Consider the following 25,542-nt stretch of genomic DNA (forward strand, 5'->3'; position numbering starts at 1 on the left):
CTTTGAAAAAAACTGTTTCATGCCTTAAAACAGCTTGAATGTAACTCTACACCCTTGCCTCATTTCGTATATGGTTCCATGAATATGCAAATTAGCCCCGCCTCCACTCACTCACAGCTCAGAGATCCACTGGTTGACGATCACACGTTGATCTGATTGGTTACAAGGTAGTTTGTGACATCAGAAACACCAGCGATTTCAAACGTGTTTTTGAGACTGTCTTTGGTTCACTGCAGTTTTAAGGAGAAAATACTCAGCAATGGTGTCAACTTATGAATTTACACATGGTTTGTCTCAAAGCATATTAAAAACACCACATAGACATATAAAGAACATTAAAAGCTTGATTTTCACCACAGGGGGACTTTAAAAATAAATAAATAAATTGTCAGTATCCAGAACACCAAGTCAAGACACTCTGTGTACTGTACATCAAAAACATCAAAAGATTATAAATGTCTCTGAGCTTGTATTACTTCATAGAAAAGACAAGTTGTTTTAGTAATATTATATTCTGGCAACTTGGATTATATAAATCAAGAGCAACAAAATCTTGTGAATTTGTTAACATTAGAACGATATAGCCTAACATTGTTGCATCTTGTTTACTCACATTTTGAGGTTTCCAAAAATCATGTGAAAATGTAAGAGACTCTAAAACACTAAAGTTCAGCTATATTAATGAAAATTAAAATAAGAGTCTCTGTAACATCTCACTGTTACTGATTTATCAGCTCAAAGCATTATGGGTAAAATCTCTCTACAGTCTATTCTGAAACATCAACACAGTTTCACTGATGATCCATAATTAACATAAAACCCAGGATAGAGCGTCTGAGTGAATGTGGTCTGGACTGTGTGGATGAGGCTCATTGTGTCAGAGACGCTGTAGAAGGACAGAGTTCCTGCACTGTGATCCACATACACTCCTATTCTTCTGCTGATGGGCTTTACAGGGAGATCAGTCTCTATGCTATTGTGCCAGAATGAGTATCTGGAGGAAGAGCAGAACAAACTCCAGGACTGATCATTATGTCCAAACAAACACTCAATACCCGATCCCTTCCTGCTGATGCTCTTATATGACACTGATATAGACACATATTCACCACTGCACTCAATCTCCCAGTAACAGCGTCCACACACACTCTCTCACAACACCTGACGCCAGTGATCAAATCTGTCTGGATGATCAGGATACGACTGTTGTGTGTTAGTGTAAGTAATCACTCTGTTCCTCTCAGACAGACTGAGGTGTTTATGCACTGTGTTCAGATCCAGAGTCAGCTGATGGGAATCTGATGGAGAGAAAACACATCAGAATCAGGAATTATGAATCTGTCTGATCTTTTAATGTATCTGAACAATGTATCATCAGTGTCTCAGTAAAGCTGATCAGATATCCTGTGCAAATCATCATTTACACGATCAATTATAAAACTCTTCTATCATGATTTATTTCTCCTTCTACAGGAAGAACATGAACACATTCAGTGAGTTTTTCTGCTTGTTTTCTAGAGACTCACATTGTAGGAAGTCGTTCCTGGTCTTGGGATTCATGTTGGTGAAAGTGACTGTGGAAATGAACAGACATGAACAGTGTGAAGAGAAATGACAAGATAAAATACATCCATTTCTAAGACGTTTCTAATCTGATATTAGATGATGCAGGACTCATTTCTGAGAACAGAAGAATCTCCAGATGCCTCATATATAAAACACACGTATCGGATTCAATCATAAATTTCAACGGATTTCAATTTAAATTCATAGTATTTATTACTTCTAAACCATCAAGGGATGTTTGTGGCTGTTCTGTAGAGTTGATGCACTTGAATTAAAGATGAACTGTGATTTATAAAGTGGAATGCGTTTAGGAAAATTATTTGTGCGCATGTTTTATAAATCATAGGAACATTTCAGAAACTGTTGTACGTTCACATTTCGGATCATTCTTCACACGTCTGTATAAACGAGGCGCAGGACTTTACCTCTATCAGAGATCTTCTTGAGCTCCTCTTTGCAGAAATCCTCCAGTTTGTCTCTCAGCTGACGGACAGATTCTCTCACGCCATCAAAAGAGGAGAGAGAACTGAAGGAAACGTCGGGTTCGTCTGTAGATTCAGGAGGTGCTGAGAGAGACTGGAAACTCTACAGAAAACAGAAATCAAAACTCATCATCTCCACACTTCAGCCAATAACCTGCACTATATCAGATCTGAGCGGCTCTTGTTGACTTCACTTCTCTTCAGTGACTCGCTTCAATCCAGCACTTTCACACAATCAGCACATTCTCCTCATATTCATCATTTAATGCTACAAACTCCAGTATTTCACACTTACACTCCTTGTGAAAAAGAAAGTACCGTACTTGTAACAGAAATAATATACTTTAAAAATATATAAGTGCAGATTGGCTGTAATGTTTTCAGAAACTTAATTGCATGTTATTTGCAGTTAAATGAATGTGGAATAGTTTAATGTTGTTATTGAATGCAAATAGCTGAGCTTTAGAGTGTTTTTTTGCCCTGCTTAAGTTCGTCTCATTCTTCTCTCATGAAATGTTTCTCTGTGAGTCTCTTGCTCAAGTCCACTATGATCCAGTTCTTCTAGATCTCTGTTACCTGCAGGAACTGGATGTGATGGTGTGTGTGTGAAAGCTGCTCCAGCTCAGCGTCTCTCCTCCTCAGATCATTGATCTCCTGCTCCAGTCGCTCCAGTCGTCCTTCAGCTCGACTCACTGCAGTCTTTTCCTGATCTCTGATCCGCTGTGTCGCCTCAGAGCGGCTTCTCTCAATGGAGCAGATGATCTCAGTGAAGATCTTCTCACTGTCCTCCACTGCTGTGTGTGCAGAGCGCTGTTACACACACATCACAATCACACAGTGAGTTCAGTGAGTCCAAACTGAGACGTCTCACACTTCTCTTCTTCTCCAGACTCACCTTATGAGACTCCACAGCCTCTCTCAGCTGATGAAGATCTTTCTGTCTCTGCTGGATTCTCTGACGGATCTTCATCTGCGTCTCCTTCAGCTGTTTCTGGAGGACAAACCAATGACAGCGAATGACACATAAATCTACTGTCACACAATAAGGGTTAAAGATCTAGCATGGCAAGTTTATACTGAAGGTTCAAACCACAGATCAGTGAAGTTTGATGTTATTGACGTCATCATCTTTGATTTGGGCTCTGCGTACATGAGTTGATCAATGATTTGATTTGATTTGTGAATCAAAATTGGTCCTTTAAAAAAATAAATACTTTTAAAAGCAGCATTCCTTTAAAAAAAGTGCATGTGAATAATATACTTTAAAAGAATATACTTAAGTCTGAACGTAATGTTTACAGACACGTAGTTGCATGTTAATTGCCATTATATGAAAATGTATTATAGTTTAAATTTATATTTAAAGCAATTAGCTGAACTTATTAGTGATTTCTAAGTACTTCTTCAAATGTTATTTCATAATTCTATTCTTTTAAAAATATAGTTAAAGTGTACTGTCATCTGTACAGACAAGCATTTATGATAAACAAAAATATACTGTAATAATGAAGTTGTACATTAAAAATAAATTAACATTAAATATATCGAATAACACATACAGTTGTAATTATAATCAAGTACTTTACATGTGCTTTATCAACACATCAAAATAAGTGCACTTATCTAAAGCACAGAGCAAAAGAGTCACATTGAAATATTAAAAATGATTTAAAGGTGCTTTAAAGTAAAACATTTAATTTGACATTAGTGTATATATTAAGTGAAACAGTCATGAACATTTGCTCTCTTTAAAGGGTCATGAAACCCTAAATCAAAATTTCTGAGATTTTAACAGCTGGTATGTGTGTTGAACACCACTGAAGTGCTAGCATCTGTTAGATTTAATAGGAGGGGGAAAATGGTTAAATTTTAGTTTTTTTCCGCTATTTTCATCTTCCGTGTTTAAAATCTTCATCATGTCCAGAGCACTTTGATGACTCATCGGAGTCTCATTATTATTCATGCACTGAGTTTTCTTATCCAATGAGAAGACACTTTCTCTTAATTATTCATTACACCACGTGGAACTTTCCAAAGACAGACATGTCAAACTGTGATATCGCGTAGTAGATGAGAGAGCAATGATGGGACGCGCGTTTGTTTTCGTGGTGCAAAAGTTCCAGTGCATCTTTCCCCGCGATTCTGGCCGGGCTAGACTCTGACTGCGGGCGAGCGGTTGGCCATCAACCACGGACACATCTAAACTATGTGTGTGTAGCAACCATTCAACGAGAGAATGGTGGACTTCGGCCTTGTACACCATTGCAGGTTTCGTCTTGCGAGTGTTGCGGTTCCGAGGACTTTTCTATCGCTTCAGAGGTGTGTGTGTGTGTGTGTGTGTGTGTGTGTGTGTGTGTGTGTGTGTGTCTAAAATGTAACCCTGATCGTGTTACTTGCCTTTTGTTAAATTTTGTTTATTTTCTCGTTATTAAAATTTTGATATTTCGATAATACCTCAAGTGTAAGGAACGTATGCTTAATTTGTGATGATTTCTATGCCACTGTCCATCTCTATAGGCGGATCTTTTGTGACGTCATTGTTTATGTTTGCCGCGTTGCATCACGGGAATCGTGTGGCAGGAAACACCGCTAGATAACGTTACCTGTAATTTGACTGTTTTGCACGTTTGGAGGAGGATTTAGAGAAGAGGATGTTCACTCTTGCTGTGTGGTCGATTGTAGCCTACGGCTCGTTGGGGGCCTGATAAAAAGTTTTCTCGAATTCCCTCCGAAAAGGATCGCGATAAACGAAAGAAATGGTTGCGTGCAATTAGGCCATTGAACCTGGACGCTCCGAAGCCTGGATTCCTAACGTTACTGATCGAGTTTGTGAGGCTCATTTTGTTCATGGTAGGCCTAAGTCTTAGTGACTATGTATTTATAGAAGATTGAATAAAATAAAATATAATAAAACTGAGTCAAATCAACCAAGTCATATGTTTTCGCGTTCTGATTCAGGTGTCCCAAACCGCGATCCACAGCACCCAGACTAACGTTACCGTATTTTCCGCACTATAAGCAGAGGCGCACCCTCAATAAATGGCCTATTTTATAACTGTTTTCATATAACGTTATAGGGCGCACCGGATTATAAGGCGCATAGAATAGAAGATACTGCAGTCAAACGTTTGACTGGGTTTGCGTTATGCAGTGGTCACCAACCTTTTCAAGCCTATAAGATCACATCCAAGTCCAAATGTAAACCAAGATCTTCCACTTGCAAAAAAAAAATATATATATATATGAAAAAAACAAGTGTCTGAGCTGTAAAACCTTGTACTCGACGCGTCCGCATGAGCGCGAAGGTAATAAAAAATCTAATATCCGTCTGCTCGGGCAGATTCGGCTTAACAGCGCGCGCGCCTCCGCATCCGCAGATGCACGACTTTGAGCCGAATCTGCCCGAGCAGACGGATATTAGTACATCTCATCATCACCCAGTTTGCTAAATCAAATCAGTTCAGTCTAAAGTCTAAATCAGTTGTATGGTCTGGTGTTCAGTCTAAAACAAAACAGTTGCGTCAAGTATAAATGCCTCGTCTGTTTGGGGAGTTGCACGCACAGTCAGCGGAGATCTCATGGGCTTTGAATAACTTCGATTTTGTCACCAATACAAATTTTGAGCTTCTCTCCAAACCTCCTCCGGTCTTCAGATGTTAAAGTGCTTATATATTGTGGATTTTGCCCGCTAACTCTCTTGAAAGTGCTCGTCGCGTCTTTACAGCCCGCAATAGGAGGATCTTTGTTGACATCTTTGTACGCATGCGCGAGTGGTTGTGTGGCAACAAATCAAACAGTATTGCGGGCTGTAAAGACGCGACGAGCACTTTCAAGAGAGTTAGCGGGCAAAATCCACAATATATAAGCACTTTAACATCTGAAGACCGGAGGAGGTTTGGAGAGAAGCTCAAAATTTGTATTGGTGACAAAATCGAAGTTATTCAAAGCCCATATGAGATCTCCGCTGACTGTGAGTGTGCGTGCAACTCCCCAAACAGTCGAGGCATTTATACTTGACGCAACTGTTTTGTTTTAGACTGAACACCAGACCATACAACTGATTTAGACGCGCAAACTGGCTGATGATGAGATGTACTAATATCCGTCTGCTCGGGCAGATTCGGCTCAAAGTCGTGCATCTGCGGATGCGGAGGCGCGCGCGCTGTTAAGCCGAATCTGCCCGAGCAGACGGATATTAGATTTTTTATTACCTTCGCGCTCATGCGGACGCGTCGAGTACAAGGTTTTACAGCTCAGACACTTGTTTTTTTCATATATATATATATTTTTTTTTGCAAGTGGAAGATCTTGGTTTACATTTGGACTTGGATGTGATCTTATAGGCTTGAAAAGGTTGGTGACCACTGCATAACGCAAACCCAGTCAAACGTTTGACTGCAGTATCTTCTATTCTATGCGCCTTATAATCCGGTGCGCCCTATAACGTTATATGAAAACAGTTATAAAATAGGCCATTTATTGAGGGTGCGCCTCTGCTTATAGTGCGGAAAATACGGTAGCGTTAGTCTGGGTGCTGTGGATCGCGGTTTGGGACACCTGAATCAGAACGCGAAAACATATGCCTCGGTTGATTTGACTCAGTTTTATTATTTTTTATTTTATTCAATCTTCTATAAATACATAGTCACTAAGACTTTTGCCTACCATGAACAAAATGAGCCTCACAAACTCGATCAGTAACGTTAGGAATCCAGGCTTCGGAGCGTCCAGGTTCAATGGCCTAATTGCACGCAACCATTTCTTTCGTTTATCGCGATCCTTTTCGGAGGGAATTCGAGAACTTTTTATCAGGCCCCCAACGAGCCGTACAATCGACCACACACCAAGAGTGAACCATCCTCTTCTCTAAATCCTCCTCCAAACGTGCAAAACAATCAAATTACAGATATCTAGCGGTGTTTCCTGCCACACGACTCCCGTGATGCAACGCCGCAAACATAAACAATGACGTCACAAAAGATCCGCCTATACTGTTTGATTTGTTGCCACACAACCACTCGCGCATGCGTACAAAGATGTCAACAAAGATCCTCATGTGGGTCTATGATGTGGGTTTAGGGGGCGCGCAGATCTAGGCTATGTACATAACGGTCTTTTTTTTAAGCGGAAAATTTATTATTTTCAAATATATGCATTTCTAGTGTGTATAGAAACAATTTATATGTTTTAAATACAATTATGATTACTGTAGGCTAATATATGTAGCAGGGCATTCAGTTACTTTTGAAAGGACAAAAATAAGGTGTCCGTGTATTTCATTAGACTTTAACTTTGCCAGCTATAAAAAAAATCTAGTATTTCCTCACGTTTTACCACTGATTTTTAGTGACAGTCAATATGCATGGGCCACTGGCGATGACAGTTTCCCCCCCTCCCCTCTCCTCCCCTCTCTCCTCTCCCCTCCCCTGCCTTGCTATACCACACCCACTCCCCCTCCCTTCTTCTCACAGCCATCCACGCCCATTTAAGTTGCATTTTTCAAAAAGATTGTGAGCTAGACTTGAGCTGAAAGAGGGGGGTTTCATGACCCTTTAAGTGCACTTAAATGGTCTTTCATTTCAGTAATATTATATTATCTGCATGTACAGTTTTATCTTTTAAATATACTTTTACTGCAAGTGCACGTCAATACAATTAATCACACTTCGTTTTTAAACCACTAGTGGTTAAGATTACTTCTATGTTTTGTATCCTTTTTGGAGCTTGAAACTTTTGAACCTCTTTGACTTTCAATGTATAGAGTAAAATAGACATTCTTCAAAATATCATCTTTACAATCTACAGAAGAAAGTGAGTAAATGAGTGAGTAAATGAAGACACTTTCATTTCTGTGTGATCAATCCCTCTCATTTCATACCTGTGTCTCTGTCCTCTGTGCTGCAGTTGATACAGTGTTGTGGTTTTTATGTTCATACTCCTTACACCACACACAGATGCACTGTTGATCAGTAATACAGAACATTTCTAGCTCTTTATCATGTTTACGGCAGATCATGTCCTGCAGTCGTCCAGTGGCATCAATCACTTTGTGTGGTTTACGAGAGTGATATTCCTCATGACGGTCTAAATGAGTTTGACAGTAAGATTCCTGACACACCAGACAGGACTTGACGGCTTTGTATTTTCTTCCAGTACAGACGTCACACTCCACGTCTCCAGCTCCAGCGTAACAGTCAGCAGGAAGTTTAGTCTTCTTCAGTTTCTCCACCAGTTCAGCCAGAATGGTGTTTTTGCCTAAAGCAGGTCTTGGACTGAAGGTCTGTCTGCACTGAGGGCAGCTGTAGACTCTCTTCTCATCCTCCTGATCCCAGCAGTCTGTAATACAGATCTTACAGTAACTGTGTCCACAGGGAATAGCCACTGGTTCCTTCAGGAGATCCAGACACACTGGACATGTGAACTCATCCTGATCCACTGAAATTCTGGCTTCTGACATTTTACTGCATGAATACAGAGAGACACAAACACACAACAGCTCAACAACACTTCAGTTTCTGTTTCTCTGAACTGAGGAGCTGAAATAGTTTCCTGGTTCTGTGTTTGAGTGACGTGTGTAAAACAGGCGTGTCTATGAAGCAGCTTCCTCGTTCACACACACACTTTACTGCTGTGTTTACTGTATGTGTCCTTTAAGTGGAGTCAAAAAATATCATAATTACAAGTCCCGAGCTCATGAATGACAGAGTAATGTTTCCTTGATGAATAACATCAAGTCAAACTAGTATTGAGGAACAGGTCAGAAGCTAGAAGCAAGTCATTTGTTTCATTTTACTTTAATTTCATTTGATGATTGATGTTTCTCATGTGCAACAGAAATGGCAGCTTCTTTCAGTCGGGCAACATGGTGGTGGCACGGACATGGAGAAGGTTTATAGGTTCAACAGCATTAAGTTAAAGAGCGCAAACTTTATCATTCAACTGAACTGCACATTAATTTTAGACCCTTACGTTAAATGCTCTTGTGCCGTCTGTGCAATAAATGCACGTCCTTGAATGAGCGCTGTTTACGCGGGTTGAACTGACGTAGATCAGCGATCATGAGTGACACTTCAGGGGCCAATCAGGTTTCAGTTGAGGCCAGTGCCCCTCTAGCCCCAACCCTTGGATCCGCCAATGTTTTTAAATCATGCTGAGTGTTTGTTGCCGCTGTTGTCAGTGGCGAAGGGCAACAGTGTTTTCTTGCCGCTCGTGCACTTCACACAGACTTCACTTCAATCTGTCGCTCAATCTTGTGGCGGAGACTCTCTATTCGTTCCGGTGAAATCTCAAAACAAATTACGTGTCCATGCTTTTGACAAACAATCACTGATGAACATCTTTGCTTTTAATGAAAAGAAAAAAAAACCTATATGATCTGACACCCTAGTCAACAAAAGATCTACCACCAGACCATTAAAGGTAGTGAAGGCAATTATCAGAGAGCTAGCAATAGCAAGTATAGCTTTGAAAGCATAAGATCCCATCCTCCCTTCAGAGCGTCTCCAAAGCCACGTCTCCTTCAAAACACACAAACTCACACAGCAGAGTCTGCGAAGCGTCACGAGATGAGAGACGGTGTTAAACTACCTGATGTCTCAAAGCACATAACATCACATTAATAATGAACATAAACAACTTAAAGAGCTCTGACCTGTACCACTTGACTGCTGCAGATTCATTTCGCTGTTGATAGTCTTGCCATTGTAACGAACCACTCTGAGTATAACGTCACAGGTTTCCATCTCTTCAAAATTACAGTAGTTATGGCATGAACGCAGAATAATCTCCCTGTTTTGGTTCAGGAGGAACTGTAAAAGGTGGCTGATGTCTGCGCGAGCAGGTGCGCGGAGGTATGAAAATACACATGTTGACAGGCAGGTAGGACATTGTACAATCTTATGAAGAGCAACAAAATCTTGTGAATTTGTTAACATTAGAAAGAAATAGCCTACCAAAATATCAAAGCTCTGAGTACTGGATCAATTTTTGCAAATGATGTTTGAGTTTCTTTTATTAACAGAAGTGGAAATGCCTGTATGAATGTTATGGAAGGTCAGCCAGAACACCCTAGCAACCATATACTGTAGCAACACCCCGGCAACTGCTAAACAAGAGCCTAGCAACCACCCAGCATATCTTAGCATCCATCTTGTAACACTTTAGCAAACACCCAGAACATCCATCTATTATGAACTAACTTCGAACTATTTATCCCCATCCATTCATCTATCCACATTTCAAAAGCCCACACTTACAGATAATCAGATATAGTATATATTATAATGTGTCCTAAAGAATATTCTGTCAGTGTAAGGAAGCTGTAGGCTGTATGGAATCCATAAGCGGATCTTTATTAAAGGATCTGAGCATAAAATCCAAACAATAGTCACAACTCGTAGTCAGGTCACAGGCCTTGGTCGAAGCACAGGTAAAACAATCCAATGGCAGACAAATCCAAGAAACAGCAATCCAAAAGCATGAGTCAAAAGGCAAAACAATGGTCATAACTGTAGTCATCAATAGAGAATGGTAGAACGCTTAGTAAGGCAGAGAACTGGCAATACGTCACAATAAGGCGGTGATAGCACATGGCTTAAATACAGGGTGACAGGAAATGACAAGACAGGAAATGATGTGGCAGGAATAGGAAGTAACAGAGTTCAATATTCAGGTGATGGCTCCCTCTGATGGACTGGTGCCTGATCAAACGTTACAGTCAGCAAGTGTGTGAGAGATGTGCCGTGTGTGTGTTTCAATCATCATCTCATCACGTTTGTCTACGGTCTCGTAATTCAAGTATGCAAAACTAATTTATTCAATCAAATCATTTATTTCTTCTAGAGTTCATGTTTTTCATCCCTTGTGACCCAATATCTGAAACCTCAGGAAGTTCATCTTCATCCCTCATCTTCTGCATCACAATTTTCCTCACATTTTGAACACTATTTTCTCCACTACTAATGTAATTTTCTACATCTTCACTCCTTACATTGTTCACAACTGTTTTATTTCATTATTCAAAACCACACTATCCTCAATCTGTTCATTTTGTGATGAACCCTGTGTTTGAACATTTCATCTGAAAGGTACTTTTGATAGTATAAAAACGGTAACACTTTAGAATACTGTTCCTTCATTAATGAATAACTACACAGGAACAAATGAGTAATGCACTATTAACATTCTAGTAACTACTATTAACCAACAAGAAACTCTGATTAATGAATTAGTAAGTCACTGATTCTTGAGATAAGGGACAAAAGTACTTTTGAAAAGTGACAAACAAAAAATCGTCACTACATTAATTTGAATTGGATATCTTCATAAACACGGGTCTCATCTATCATACCATGAAAAGGAACAGGTTTTTTATTTAACCACTTTTTATAAAAATTTACATTTACTCACTTAGTAACTTGACATTTGTCAACTCTCTGACACATGAAAATATGTTTTTTTGTGTGTTTGTGTGTGTGTGTGTATGTGGGGGGGGTGTTTGATCAGTTCAACAACACTGTAAAATCTTTTAAGTGTGTAGAAATGGTGTGCCTTGGCAAGGTTAACTGATAAATTGCATTGCATACACTTTTTATATTATTTTACATTGTTTTGGAATTAGCCATTTTAAATTACCTTCATTTCGTTTACTAATGTTTTCATTTTTAATATATACAATCAGTGGTTTTGTGCACACAAGACACTGATGCATGTAGACAAGTTGGTGTTTTAATGTATGAACTCAATTGAACAAAAGAAACATAAATTGTTTTATAAAAATGAAAAACCTCCATCTTACGGTATTGACACACAACTAACGGTGTTGACACACAATTGACAAACTAATCGAGGTTTAAACTGATTAAAGATATTTACCTAGTTTTGACATGGCAAAGGGAGAGAGTATCAAACTTTGAACAAAGAGTACCTGGTGACAGGATCTTTAAGGCACACATGAAAATGTCCAAATGTTCCTGGTATCAAAAGAAAAAAGCAAATGTATCTGGAGGTCCTCTATTGGTCATCTATATTTGAACTAAACTGTAAATCTAACAACTGATTTGCAAGAGGACACATTAGGCTGAGAACTAACTAAGAAAGTTATGTAATAGTGTTAATAGTGTACAAATGTTGAAGTGTAACAGGATCCAGAATTCTCCTCATGTATTTCCTGACTCCTTCCAAAGGCTCACTATAAAAATGAAAAGTGAACAATCAGACTCATAATGCCAGTGTTTCTGTAAATCTAAACTGACTGAAATGTCTGTTGTAATTCCAGCTCTACTTTAAAACAGGGGTTCAGACAGGTAATTCATCTTTTGTTCTACAGGGCCTCAGGCTGGTCATGATGCTATTCTTTTTCTTCTAAGGTGAGTGATCAGCACGAACACAAATATTCTTATCTCGCTGAAATCTTGACGGATTTACAAACGGTTTGGTTTCTTACAAACGTTATTAACGTGGCTATAATCCCGAATGCTTGATGTCCATGGTTATAATTATTCATATGTATGAAGTGTCATAACTACATCTCTGACATTTATAACAAACCAAACCGTTTGAAAATCGGTAGAAAATTGAGCAAGTTATGGTTATTTAAAAAGTAGCCTACATGCAGCATTAAAACACACTAGCTGCGTTTGCGCTAATCGGATTGACGGCTCAATCAGACTAAAAAACCTAGTCATGTAAACACCTTAATCGATCCGATTGAGCTCGATCCGAATGAAATTTCAATCGAATTGAAAGGGGTGGTTTATCCCTTTTGTACCAAAGCGACAACACCCGCGTTCCAACCAGCACCCCTCAGTGATCCGCTAAAACAAAAAAAAACAAAAAAAGAGTTTGTTCTCAGAATAAATTAATGCTCAGGTAACTGACCATTATAGTTTCACGAGTTCACACTTATATCATATTAAACTGAGTAAAGATTAAGCGTATTTGGCATGTTGTCCGGGGGAGGAATTTGGCCCAAACCCAGAGTAGGCCTACAACAGAATGTGTGTTCTGCTCTTCTCCATCACAAGATTAGGATCTGTAAGATCTGACATGCTATGAATTGTTCATTAACTAGCGCAGCAAATTTGCCTCTGATATTATGCGTTATCTCTCCATACAGTGTAATGACACACAGGCTCAACATTTTATCAAAAGTAGATCTCCTTCAGATCATGCAAGATCATGTTTTCATTCATTCATGAAACTTCAGAGTGAATCTCACAGCCAGTTCAAAGGTTCAAAGGAGCCATTCTCTTACGAGAGGTTCTCTCGTATTGTATAAGTAGCTTACGCTGCGGGAAAGTCTTCTTTCTCGAGATACTGAAGCCAAAAAATTATCCTTAATTTTTAATAATCTTGTCAACGCGGTGCGGCAGCATGCAGACCTAGGGCAGGCTTACTAGCGTGCCCATTGGCTGCCCTGCGGCAACTGCAGCAGCCTACCGCTGAGCCCTTGGCGTGACGTCACGACCAATAAGCGCGCTTCATGCGTCACAGCCCGCCAAAAGGGGTGTGACTTAGCGTATATAAGCGAGGCTCAGAGGCTGCTTCACTGATTTCTGTCTCTTCAGCGAAGCTCTCCGCATCGCTGGACTCTGAGGAAGCCGCCGTCGAATCAAGCGACCAGCTCTCTCTCTTCCCGCTCTCTCTCCCTTTGTTCGAGCCGCGCAACTGCGCCGTTCTCAAGGGATATCAGAGCGGACGTCACGAGCACCGGCGAAAAGAGGAAGAGAGAGTGTTTTCGTCCTGCCTAGGCCGGACTACCTCCAATTCTCGCATATTTCTCAGTCCCCTCTAAGTTCAGGCGGCTGGAAATACTAATACTGCAGTTCTGCTCAGTGGCAGAACATTAGACTTCTGCGCAGGAGACCCGTGTTCGAATCCGGCTCTGGCGGCAGATTAATATTTTTTTCTGCTGGCTTCTCCGAGCTCGCGGCCAGATTTCTTACATACAGAAAGCGAACCCGCATCTCGCACCATCCCGCTCACAGGATGGTGCTTGAGTATTTATGAGCGTCTAAACATATGAGTAAGTAAGTAAGTAAGTAAGCTTTATTATAGCACTTTTCACAGAGAAAAAGGTCACAAAGTGCTTCACAAAATTAAAATATACACATAACAGATATACACATACACATAACATACAAATATACACATACACAAAAACATAAAAACCCATATTGCTAATTAAATGCTGCGGAGCCATCAAAGCACTTCGCTCTATCAGTTTCCTATAACGCCGATGGTGTTATAAGTGTAGAAAATGTGCCCACTCCCACGTGCTCACTGCTACACACAAACACGGTCTCCCCGGTAACGCTCACAGAGCGCACTCTCATAAAGCGGACACACGCCGCTTGAGTACTAAGTGTAGTAAATGTGCCCACGACTCTGTGCTCACACCTACCCGCTGCTCGCTCTGCCACTCAGTTACCCCGGGTTGCAGATCCTCTAAAGCTCACAAACATTCCTGGGGCATATGGCCTCAGCTGCAGCAGTGCTCCAGCTGGGCTTATTGCGCATGCGCCCGCTTCAACGCTGGCTGAAAGCGCGCGTGCCCCACCGAGCCTGGGCGGCCGGCGGCTCGCGAGTCAGAGTGAATCAGGTCTGCATTTCAGCCCTGCAGCCCTGGCTGGCAGCCGAATGGTATCACACAGGAGTGACTATGGGGGTGATCTCACAGGCAGACCGGTCTATGGCCGCTGGTCAAACCAGGAGAATCTCCTACACATAAACTGTCTAGAGATGCTCGCGGTCGAGAAAGCGCTCAAACACTTCCTCCCATTACTCCTAGGTCACCATGTTCTAGTCCGCACGGACAATACATCGGTAGTGGCCTATGTGAATCGCCAGGGCGGTGTCAGATCAAAGACGCTCTGCACCCTGGCGGAACGCCTCCTCGTGTGGGCTCAGCACTCTCTGCGCTCGCTGAGAGCCGCGCATGTGCCTGGCCACCTGAACGAGGGTCCCGACAGACTGTCCAGGGACAATGTTCCCCCTGGGGAGTGGTCTCTACACCCCCAAACAGTCCAGTCACTGTGGCGCCGTTTCGGCAAAGCGAAAGTCGACCTTTTTGCATCAAAAGACAGCCCCTCTACATTTGTTAGGTTTTACAACCTGGAAGTTCCCGCCTTGCAGGCGAAAATTTTATCAGTCTAAGTCTCGCGTAGACTGGCCCACTATCAGTGCGTGGGCTACGTTGGTTGATTTAGCTCTACTGGTTGAGCTGCACTGTGCAGGGAATTGTCAGTTCGGACCGGCTGTGCCGCTCCGTGCTCCCTAGTATGTGCTTGTGTACTGCGCTAGCCTTCTGTTGGCCGCCCGGCTCCCTGCTATCACGTTCCCCGGGCTCTCCCTGGGACTCATTCAGTGGATGCTGGGTGCGCACGGCGTTGACAAGGGAGTTCCCGCAGCATAAGCTACTTACGCAATACGAGAGAACCTCTCGTAAGAGAACGTATCGGTTACTAAACGTAACCTCTGTTCTCTCTAGAAGAGGGAACGAGTATTGCGTAACCCGCCGTGCTCGCGCCACGAGCTCACTCGCTTCAGCGACAGAAACCAGTGAAGCAGCCTCTGAGCCTCGCTTATATACGCTAAGTCACACCCCCTTTTGGCGGGCTGTGACGCATGAAGCGCGCCAAGCGCGCTTATTGGTCGTGACGTCAAGCCAAGGGCTCAGCGATAGGCTGCTGCAGTTGCCGCAGGGCAGCCAATGGGCACGCTAGTAAGCCTGCCCTAGGTCTGCATGCTGCCGCACTGCGTTGACAAGATTATTAAAAATTAAGGATAATTTTTGGCTTCAGTATCTCGAGAAAGAAGACTTTCCCGCAGCGTAAGCTACTTACGCAAACCTCGTTCCCTCTTCTAGAGAGAACAGAGGTTACGTTTAGTAACCGATACGTTTTATTGGTTGGCGCCTAGTCAATGAAATCAGACTTCTATACGCGACTGTCACATATACACATTTGATCTCATTTGAACCTTCCAAGTGACCCATATCAAGTTGTGAGTGTGAACTTATACATGCATTTAAGAGATGTGATCAGGGCATTACTGTAAAAACTACAAGGTCCTTTTTTATCTGAAACGTGTTTATATATAGTCTGACTTCCATTACATTGTATTGTACTGAGCTTACATTGTAGACAATACTGTCCCCAGGGCCATCCTGAAATGTTGTAGAAAGTTTTTATGAAGAACTACAATACATGAATTTCATAATACATGAATGTCATAAAAAATGAAACCAACATGTGCAAAATTGTTTATTGTTTACAAAGTTGTTTATAAATGGACAAAAAAGCTACTGAGGAAATCTGTTTATTTCAGACAAATTTGAACCTGTAACACCATGTAAATTTTGTATTTAAACTTTATGGAATAAACAAAGAGGTTAAAGATTCAGAGAACTTTCCTTACCAACAATCAAAGTGGTATTGCATAGAATGGAAAACATTACAGCCATTTGTTAACATTTCCAGTATATTTATATAGATTGTTACCAACAAGTTTATAATAACTTCAGACCGTCAAGTTCCAAAAAAGTGATTATTATGACTATGAACTATTCCTGAGCAGCATCAAATTCACAGGATGTCCATTTCAAAGTATTCACTGGACAGAATGTGATCAATCTCTGTGCGGAGGTCTGGGTAAGAACTGTGAGTATATGGTAAATCAAGAGTAGCTCCAGTATTATGAGCAACTGGTCTTCTGCTGAGGCCAGATTCAACACTGAAGCTTACCTTGATTTGATCAACACATATGACAGAAGAACCAGAACAGAAGCGGAGACATTTTTCTGCTTTGCTTTGGTCAGCATTTCTGACATAACGTTGCAGAGGATTGAATACCATCTGTTCTTTCTGAGAGCGAATCACCTGTGTTGTTTGAAGTAGATGTGCCACTTTTTTGCCAGTGGCCTTCTGTGTGCCATAGAGAGACAGGAGACTTTCCTGGTCTGGTACATTCAGCAGTGCTAATGGCATGGTTTTGGAGAAGCAATCTATTATATATTTGGGCTCTTGAAGAATTGCTTTATGAGCCATTGTTTGTATGGCAACTTCCATCGTGTTTGTTGGAGGGATGCAACGAGAGCCCATTCTTGTGAAGAGGTCAAGCAAACCCTCTTCATCACATTCCTCCAGTGTGCCCTGATGAGCCTTTGCAACAGCAGATCGTTCAGTTGAAGAGAGGTAGTTGTGGAAAGATGACATCAGGACATCATCACTGACTGAGTCAATTCCATGCATGTTAAAATGAAAGCACTGGAAAGCCTCTCTGGCAGTTCACCGAGGTCAAGTAATCCTTTACCCAGATCCTTCCTTCTGCCTCCCATTCAGCTTCAGAGAAGTCTGGTCTTAGTCTAGGAACACGCTCATCTTCCCCTTCACACTGTACAAGGAACTGATCCCATAATGCAGTGTAAACTTCTCTGGACACTCCAGCATCATCTCCAGCATTCTCATTTACAAATCCCATGAATCTGTATCCATGAACACACAGCCAGAAGATCTTCTACAACCTTTACCCTGTGTATTAAAGCATGCACATCTTTTGGATTTGCTGAGTTTCCAGATGAAATTGTAGGAGAAAGATGGTTTCTTGAATGCGATGGCAAATCTTCTGGAGCTGAAGGCGTTTCGCTACCCATCTAGAAAAAGGTAAAAACCATTTAGAAATATAATTTGTATTATTACATTTTCAAACCAAGATTTTCTTTTGTGTCACTGTAAAGTGGCACATTTATATATAATTACGACAAATTACAAAGTAATCAACTTTTAAAATATACTGTGTATCAGAATTATATTTACACTTGTTCTCAATCGCTTTGGCACAAAACAGACTCAACATTCTCAGAACTGAAATTTCAGTTGTAAAACTGTTTGCCGGACCATCAGAACTCTACAGTATATTGCATGTCTGCAAAATGTAGTTACTAACCCAAAATATTTACAGTTTTTCTCAGTCGCTTTGCCTCAATTCTCAAATTAGACTTTTTTTCCCCTCAAAACAATAAGTTAGCTTGTTCATCAAAACTGATAATTGGTTAGATTTATATAGCGCTTTTCTGGGCACTCAAAGTGCTTTACATGGAAGGGGGAATCTCCTCAACCACCTCCAGATTTACAGTGATAATAGGAAATTAATGTAACAGAGATTGTTTTGGCTTTTCAGCAGCTCTAGAATAAAGTTATTGTCCAAAGTTAGTTTTGTTTCACTTCCGTCACAATGATCATTAGTTATGAACTTAAGGGCCGCTAACACGACACCGTTCTCACAGAAAACCCTTAACGTGCTCCGGCCCGCTCACCCGCACAACAACAGCGCCTGGCGGCTCGAGAACGCAAACCTTGCATTAATACAATAAATAAATAAAATAAATAAATAAATAAATAAAATAAGTGTTTTTGTCATTATGTGAGCCACAAGTTTCGATGTTTTTTTATTTGTTATAAACATTATATACATAAATATTTTATTATAAACAGTATATATATTTTTCTATCTATTTTTTATTGTCATTGACTGCTTTATATACTATACAATAATGTCAGTTTTTTCTCGCTGAATGTTCTTGTGTATCACTCTGAGCTTTTTAGGTACATTTACAGATAAATGTACTGTATGAATACAAATGTTCATTTTATTTTTGTGTACTACAGTATTGACATTTCCAAGTCAATTTTTACAATATGTATTCATACAGTATATTTATTTCTGCAGAAATGTGTTACATGTAAACTGAAGATTCACAGTTGCTTGTTCATTTTTACACACTCTATTATGTGTTTCTCTTCAATGACATGCAACTGTGAATTTTCAGTTTACATATAACACATTTCTACAGAAGTTACTGTACTGTATAAAGACATGCATTTATACAGTTAAGGGATGTTCCTATAGACATTACAAACATTCCATCTCAAATATTAATGTAATATCACACGTCTGACAGATTTTGAAAACTGAATGGATTATTTTTGCCTGTGATGGCTCACAATGATAGAATGTTTAGAAGTTGTGAAGAGTTTGACAGTTTCACTGAGAATCAACTCATCAGTTTTGATCAACAAGCCATGTGGATTTAGTTATTGTTATTAACTCTTTTGCACACATGCTAAAACACACGCTTAAATCAATAAAGAATTCAAACCAGATATGAACACGACACTAATTGTTTAAAGATCTGAACCTTTTGTTGAGAGGTAAAAAAGTCCCATTTGAGCCAAAGCGATTGAGAAAAACTGTAAAATAACCTTTTGATCATTTATTTTAGTTAGTTTTGGAGCATTTCAGTTTGGCTCCAAGTTTTCCAAATTTGTTACTTTACTATATATGTGCAAAAGCATGTTAGTGTTTTCACCCACAAAAAAAGAGGTTTTAATCCAGTTATTTATATCTTTTTCTGTAGTGTGTCAGTAGGAAATATCAGTTTACATTTCCAAACATTAACTGTAATAATCCAGAGAGGTTTGTGTATGCACAAGGAGTCTGACAGCAGCCGGTATGATCTGATCTCATCGTCACCGAGTCTGTCTGGGATTACATGAAGAAACAGAAGAAACTGAGACAGACTAAATCCAGAAAACTGCGGCAACGTCTCCAAGACTCTTGAAGAAACCTGATCGATGATGGTGAGATCAGATCATACCGGCTGTTGTCAGACTCAAAACACATGCAATACTGACACACTACAGCAAAAGATAGAAATAACTGGCTTAAAACCATTGTTTTACTGAAAATACTAACATGCCTAAGACCTTTGCACAGTACTGTATATAATAAAAGATTTTCATGTACTTTCTGTTAACAACGGGACACTGGAGTTGACAATTGAGTAATGACTTAAGATATATTTTCCTGACACAGTCCAGTCCCCATTCTTCGTAACTGCACTGAATGACAACAGAATTTTCATTTAAAACTGTTCCTGTAAAACATGCCTATATGGTTTGTTCAGTAATACTTTACAATAAGGTTCATTAGTTAACATTAGTTAATGTATTTACTATCATGAACTAACAATGAGCAATACATTTATTACAGTATTATATACTTTGCTTCAAACTTATGAGCGCGTGAATGAATGTGTGTCTGTGTGTGTGTGTGTGTGTGTGTGTGTGTGTGTGTGTGCGAGCGATGTCAGGGGCGGGCCGGATAAGGTGAGGTGTGGGACGTCACGCGCGGTCCTCTCTGACAGGTGCACTCGGACAGAAACCAAAGATAAATGCTGACATCTGCTGCTTACTGTCGTTATTGCAGACATCTGAACATTCACACAGAGTCTGTACTTGCTTTCAAGAAAAACAACGACAACACAAAAATGCACTGAAAAACGGCAGAAGCTGAGTGCAAAAACTCGCAAGTTTACTTTTCTTTTACAAGTTTTTGCCCTCAGTTTTTTTTAAGTGAATGCAATTTTTAGATTTATTGAGCTTTTTACTTTTTATGCACGTGACATTTTTGTGCACTTTTCTCTTTTTATGTTCATATTCATAATTATATATAAATATCCATGTGTAGACGTATAAATTTACACACACACACACACACACGCACACACACAGTATATATACAAGTATATTTTCAATAAAAACCCAATACTGTGGAAAATTAAAAATATAAATGTACTAAATGTGCAAATGCTATTTATTTTGATCAAATGTTTTTGTTTAATTATTTATTTAGTTATTTGCTTGTTTAAATCAATGTGTATTAATTTCTATTAATCAATTTATTATTATGATAAAATGTATTTGTGTACTTAATTAATTTAACATTTTTTATTATGAATATGCAAATGAGCCCCACCTCCACTCACTCGCACCAGCTCAGAGATCCACTGGTTGACGATCACACGTTGATCTGATTGGTTGCAAGGTAGTTGGTGACGTCAGAAACACCAGCGATTTCAAACCGTGTTTTTGAGACTGTCTTTGGTTCACTGCAGTTTTAAGGAGAAAATACTCAGCAATGGTGTCGACTTATGAATTTGCACATGGTTTGTCTTAAAGGGGTCAAATGGTGTGAAATGATTCGCGCAAACATGAAAGCATGGACGATCGTGGGGAATCCCCGTGAGGGAATCCCCGCGTCAATCCTTTGGGCATATTGCTTCAAAAACAAAACTCAGCCACTGCATCTTCAACGGCTCGGATTTAGGAACATCCAAATGACTGCTGTGTTCCTTATTATGCTGCGTTCTATTATTTATCCGTGTCGGAGTTCCGACTAGAAAGACAGACGTTGCCTAGCAACACGCACCAACACGCCCCCTTTCCTCGGATTTTGCCGCTCGGAAGTTTGGACAACCATGAGGACACCGAGCAAGAATTCCGAGACGGAATCCAAGATGGCTGCGCCCTGTGTGACTTGTTTTCATTGTTTGTGTACCGCTTTGGTTGTTTAAATTTAAATTTTAATCACTCGTCTACTGCGTCGTATCACTGCCTGTGGGTGTGGGAATCGGTCTTGTTGTGAGTGCAATATTGAATGAAGCCTTGTTTCAAACAGGTGTTACTAACGTGGCTAGCGTTGCTAACAGAAGGTAAACTAGTTACTAGGTGAAGCACATAGTGCTACTTTTTTACTTTTTTTGGAGCGCCTGGTACTCGGCCAGAGCTACATAGCAACAGCTTTCCGGGTGGCGTCCATGTTTTTCTCCGACTCGGACGCGCAAAACATACCAGAACGCTTGAAGCGTTGAAGTGACGTCATATCCGAGGTCCGAGTCGGTTCGTTGACAATAATAGAACGCACCATTACATCTAAGAACAGAACACCACAATCGCTTAGACGCCATTCTGCTCCAGCATATCAACAATGGCGGACTACTATGACGACAGCTGTCAGAGCTCGCTCAGGGCGGGTCTTGTGTTGAAACACGGCTGTCACTCAGCACCGTGGGAGGGGCGTTGGATATTATGACGTCACAATATCGAACGGCTTGATTTCAGAGAGGGTCAAACATATAAGGAGATTAAAACAAAACCACTGGATGGATTTTTATCATGATAGGATGGTTGTGTACAGGCACTGCCAACAGACATTTCAGTGCAATCAACTTGTAAAAGTGCATGTACCATTATATGACCCCTTTAAAGCATATTAAAAACAGCACATAGACATATAAACAACATTAAAAGCTTGATTTTCACCACAGAGGGACTTTAAAAATAAATAAAATGTCAGTATCCAGAGGGTTGTTCCATAAAAGACGCTTAGAAAAGCGGAGATTAAACTCCAAAACCGGACTTGAATGAGCCTAACAAATAAGTTGGGGCTAAAGTGGTTCCATAAAAGGTAATTGAAGTTCACGCAATCTCAGTAATTTGATCCAGGTGTATCTAGTCTAGATAATTGCGTGTGCACGCGTTTCTGGAGCAGCCCTAGAGGTCGATCGTGGATCAAATCGATCCACCATCAAACAGCGTATATTTTGTGCCGGTTTGTGACGGTTTTTTTTCCCCCTCAGTGCAAAACTTACATTTTGCAGTTATATTCTCCATCTGTAAATGTTAGAAAGTCGTGCAAATGTATCCATTTTGCTGCTAATCTTCATATTGAACGAGCGCTGCTGCGCGCATGCGCGCCAAATAGGAGCGCAATAATTCTGACTAAAATACATTTTGCTAGGAAAATTAATATGCAATATTTTATAACACCAGAAATATCTTCTAATTATAATAATTTATCTTTAGGATGTTGGATAAGTTGCAGTGAAATTCTAGCTCATTACACTCATATATTTTATACTTAAAATAATAATAAAAAATTGAACAGAAGTAGCCTAATTCAGGGAAGATTGTTTTTTAAGAAACTAAATATATAAAGATACAAAATATAGTTTTGGGTATAGGACCTATGCTACGTAATAAAGATGACGTATACTTATTTAGAATGCTGAGAATTACAGCTTTTAATGCAGTATTTTTTTGGAGAAAGCAAGAATCCCCAGTTTTAAATGAGTGGTTAGATTTAGTTTCTAAAGTACACTATGGAGAGGATAACATGAAATTAAGAACAAATGTATACATTTTGAAAAGATATGTGCAACTCTAAAATCAAAGAATATTGAAAATATATTAGCCTACATTAACTACATTTTTATATAACCCTCCCTCCCTTTTATTTCTAGTTATTTGTTATTTTATTTATTTACTTATTTAATATTGAATATTTGATATTCAAATAATATTACTTGAATAACTATTAGGAATTATGTGTCATTATAAGAGTTTGATATAAATGTGAATGTTAAATTTTTATTAATATGTATTTATTGTTTTTTGTCTTTTCCCCCTTAAATCATATGTAAAAGTGTCTAACTATGTACTTTTTGGTTATTGTTCTAATTATGTGTTTTTTAGGCTATGTGTTGGTGGGTATTATCACAAAAGAAAAAAAAGTAGAAGGAAAAATATTTATTGGGGGAAAATATGATGTCTTTAAAGGAACTGTCCATTTGTATAATTGTGTTAAATGTGTTTGAATTGAAAGACATAATAAAGTACATTATGTAAGGAATAATTGACTTCAGGCCGTTGAATTATTAGAAAAATAATGCACACCCGAGGTGGTAATGCGGTCACGACGGGAAGCGGAGTGGCCGTTCACCTTGGGTGTGCATTATTTTTCTAATAATTCAACGGCCTGTCGTCAATTATTCCGCTTATACTACAGTTACCACACCTCGAAACATTGTTCAGATTATGTATTTCAAGGCGTTTGTAAAGTTTTTGTCATTAAAACGCTCTTGTATGTAGGACTAATTTCTTACGCATCTAATCCAATGCCTCCGTTGCTTATTCCTAAACGTCATTTTAGAGTTAGTAACGGAGGTTTGAGCCACTGATAGCAGACTAATGCTGGCACACACGACTAGCTGACACATTCTCTGACTGTTTTCATCGACTGCAGCAGATTTTAAACACCGACTTTGAACACAGACTGAACGCGCTGAACACGCGTTTGGGCATGATCAGTCATACGTATCAAATTACATTCATAACCGGCCTTAAAGTGTGTCCCCAGTTATTAATGCAGTTATTAGAGAGAGAGATGTTGCAATAATGAGACAGAAAAGCATGTGCGTCAATTGGCCTATTATTATTTATTTATTAATTCAATTCGTTTTAATTAATTCGTTCATTCTTTTTTTCTATTATTGACAGACGACAAATAAATGAAAAAAAAAAGCCTTTTAACAAGTAAGGCCTATCAATAATTATTTATTTGTTATATTATAAGCAATAAAAATCCGTGCTGCAGGACTATCCATTTATTTAGCCTATATTCAGATTGATTTTCTATTGATTATAGATAGGAATATACTTTATTTATTAAAATTAGACTGCATGTTTCCATTGATTGTTAAGCTAGACATTGAAAATTGCAGATCAAGCGCATGGGGCTAAATGCTTTTTCTTGTTATAAATTGTATCCTATTTTCCGTTATTACCGTTAACTACGCGAAGTGATATGGAACTGTAATGCGGTCAAGACCTGCCTGGAACTACTTTAGCTGTGCGTTTCCCTGAAAATAATGCACTCCTTAGAACGTTCGTCAACCAATCAGATTCAAGCATTCAACGGCCCTGTAGTATATATATATATATATATATATATATATATATATATATATATATATATATATATATATATATATATATACATATATATATATATATGTGTGTGTGTGTGTGTGTGTATGCTAAAATATTTGTTATTTGGACATTAGATGTGCCTTATTTAGAATTTTAAACCTACAAGTGTATTTTTTATGATAGCAATAACAGTAAAGGGACTATTGTAATGGGGTAAATCAAATGTAGGCTAATATACTGTCAATTACTAAGCTCAGATTCATCTTACCAGTTAAAATGTATACTGTGCTTTTGTAATTATTTATTTTTAATTTTGTGATTTTAACTTCTGCTTTACAAAACTTTTTTCAGATTGTGTTCTAATGTTCTTCTAATAATCATAAACATGTACTACAGCTGCCAAACAAAACCAGAGAGAAATGTATTCATAAATCTTTAAAACAATCTAATTAAATCTTGGGCACAAAACATTCAGCCAGTAAAAAAAGAAAACCTGTAGTATATATATATATATTGTATTTAGGCCTATCTATCTATATATATATATATATATATATATATATATATATATATATATATATATATATGGTCTATATTGTCTAATTTATCATTGTAGCCGTATTTAAGTTGATTTTCTGTATACTGTGTATTTATTTTTGGACTAATAGTGGTTAATAAAGTCCAATAATGGTATGAGAGATTGTCAGTGGTAATATCATTGTGTTCTTGTCGGTCAGTGTTAGAGGATCTGTGTAACAGCTGAGGCTTAGCCTGACAGTTAGCCTGCCCTGGACCAGGCTAGTTTCCCAGCATAAGTTGGCAGGGTAACTGAGTTTGAACTATTTTAAGTTTGCTTTATGAAACAGAATCCACCGACAATAAGT

The 25,542-nt window shown here is 39.2% G+C and overlaps 1 protein-coding gene across 1 annotated transcript; it reads right to left on the minus strand.

The window, feature by feature from the left end:
• Window positions 1-212: 212 nt before the first annotated feature.
• On the minus strand, window positions 213-8,607 carry LOC308689247 (tripartite motif-containing protein 16-like). Its single transcript, XM_081362901.1, has 6 exons — window positions 7,927-8,607; window positions 2,944-3,039; window positions 2,625-2,858; window positions 1,992-2,151; window positions 1,527-1,574; window positions 213-1,298 (listed from the first exon to the last, which is right to left on the minus strand). Exons 1-6 carry the CDS (start codon window positions 8,503-8,505, stop codon window positions 1,153-1,155), a joined length of 1,263 nt encoding a protein of 420 aa, XP_081219027.1. The 5' UTR covers window positions 8,506-8,607; the 3' UTR covers window positions 213-1,152.
• Between the last annotated feature and the right edge of the window lie 16,935 nt (window positions 8,608-25,542).

Source organism: Scardinius erythrophthalmus (assembly GCF_964197995.2).
Source record: "Scardinius erythrophthalmus genome assembly, chromosome: 1".
In the NCBI taxonomy this organism is placed as follows: domain Eukaryota; kingdom Metazoa; phylum Chordata; class Actinopteri; order Cypriniformes; family Leuciscidae; genus Scardinius; species Scardinius erythrophthalmus.

Excerpts from the sequence above, each read along its gene's own strand:
- LOC308689247 (XM_081362901.1), bottom strand. The coding sequence starts at position 8,505 with ATGTCAGAAGCCAGAATTTCAGTGGATCAGGATGAGTTCACATGTCCA. Across the intron at positions 2,859-2,943 it reads AGGCTGTGGAGTCTCATAAG|CGCTCTGCACACACAGCAGT; the intron begins GTGAGTCTGGAG and ends TGTGTGTAACAG. Across the intron at positions 1,299-1,526 it reads CAGGAACGACTTCCTACAAT|ATTCCCATCAGCTGACTCTG; the intron begins GTGAGTCTCTAG and ends TCTCTCCATCAG.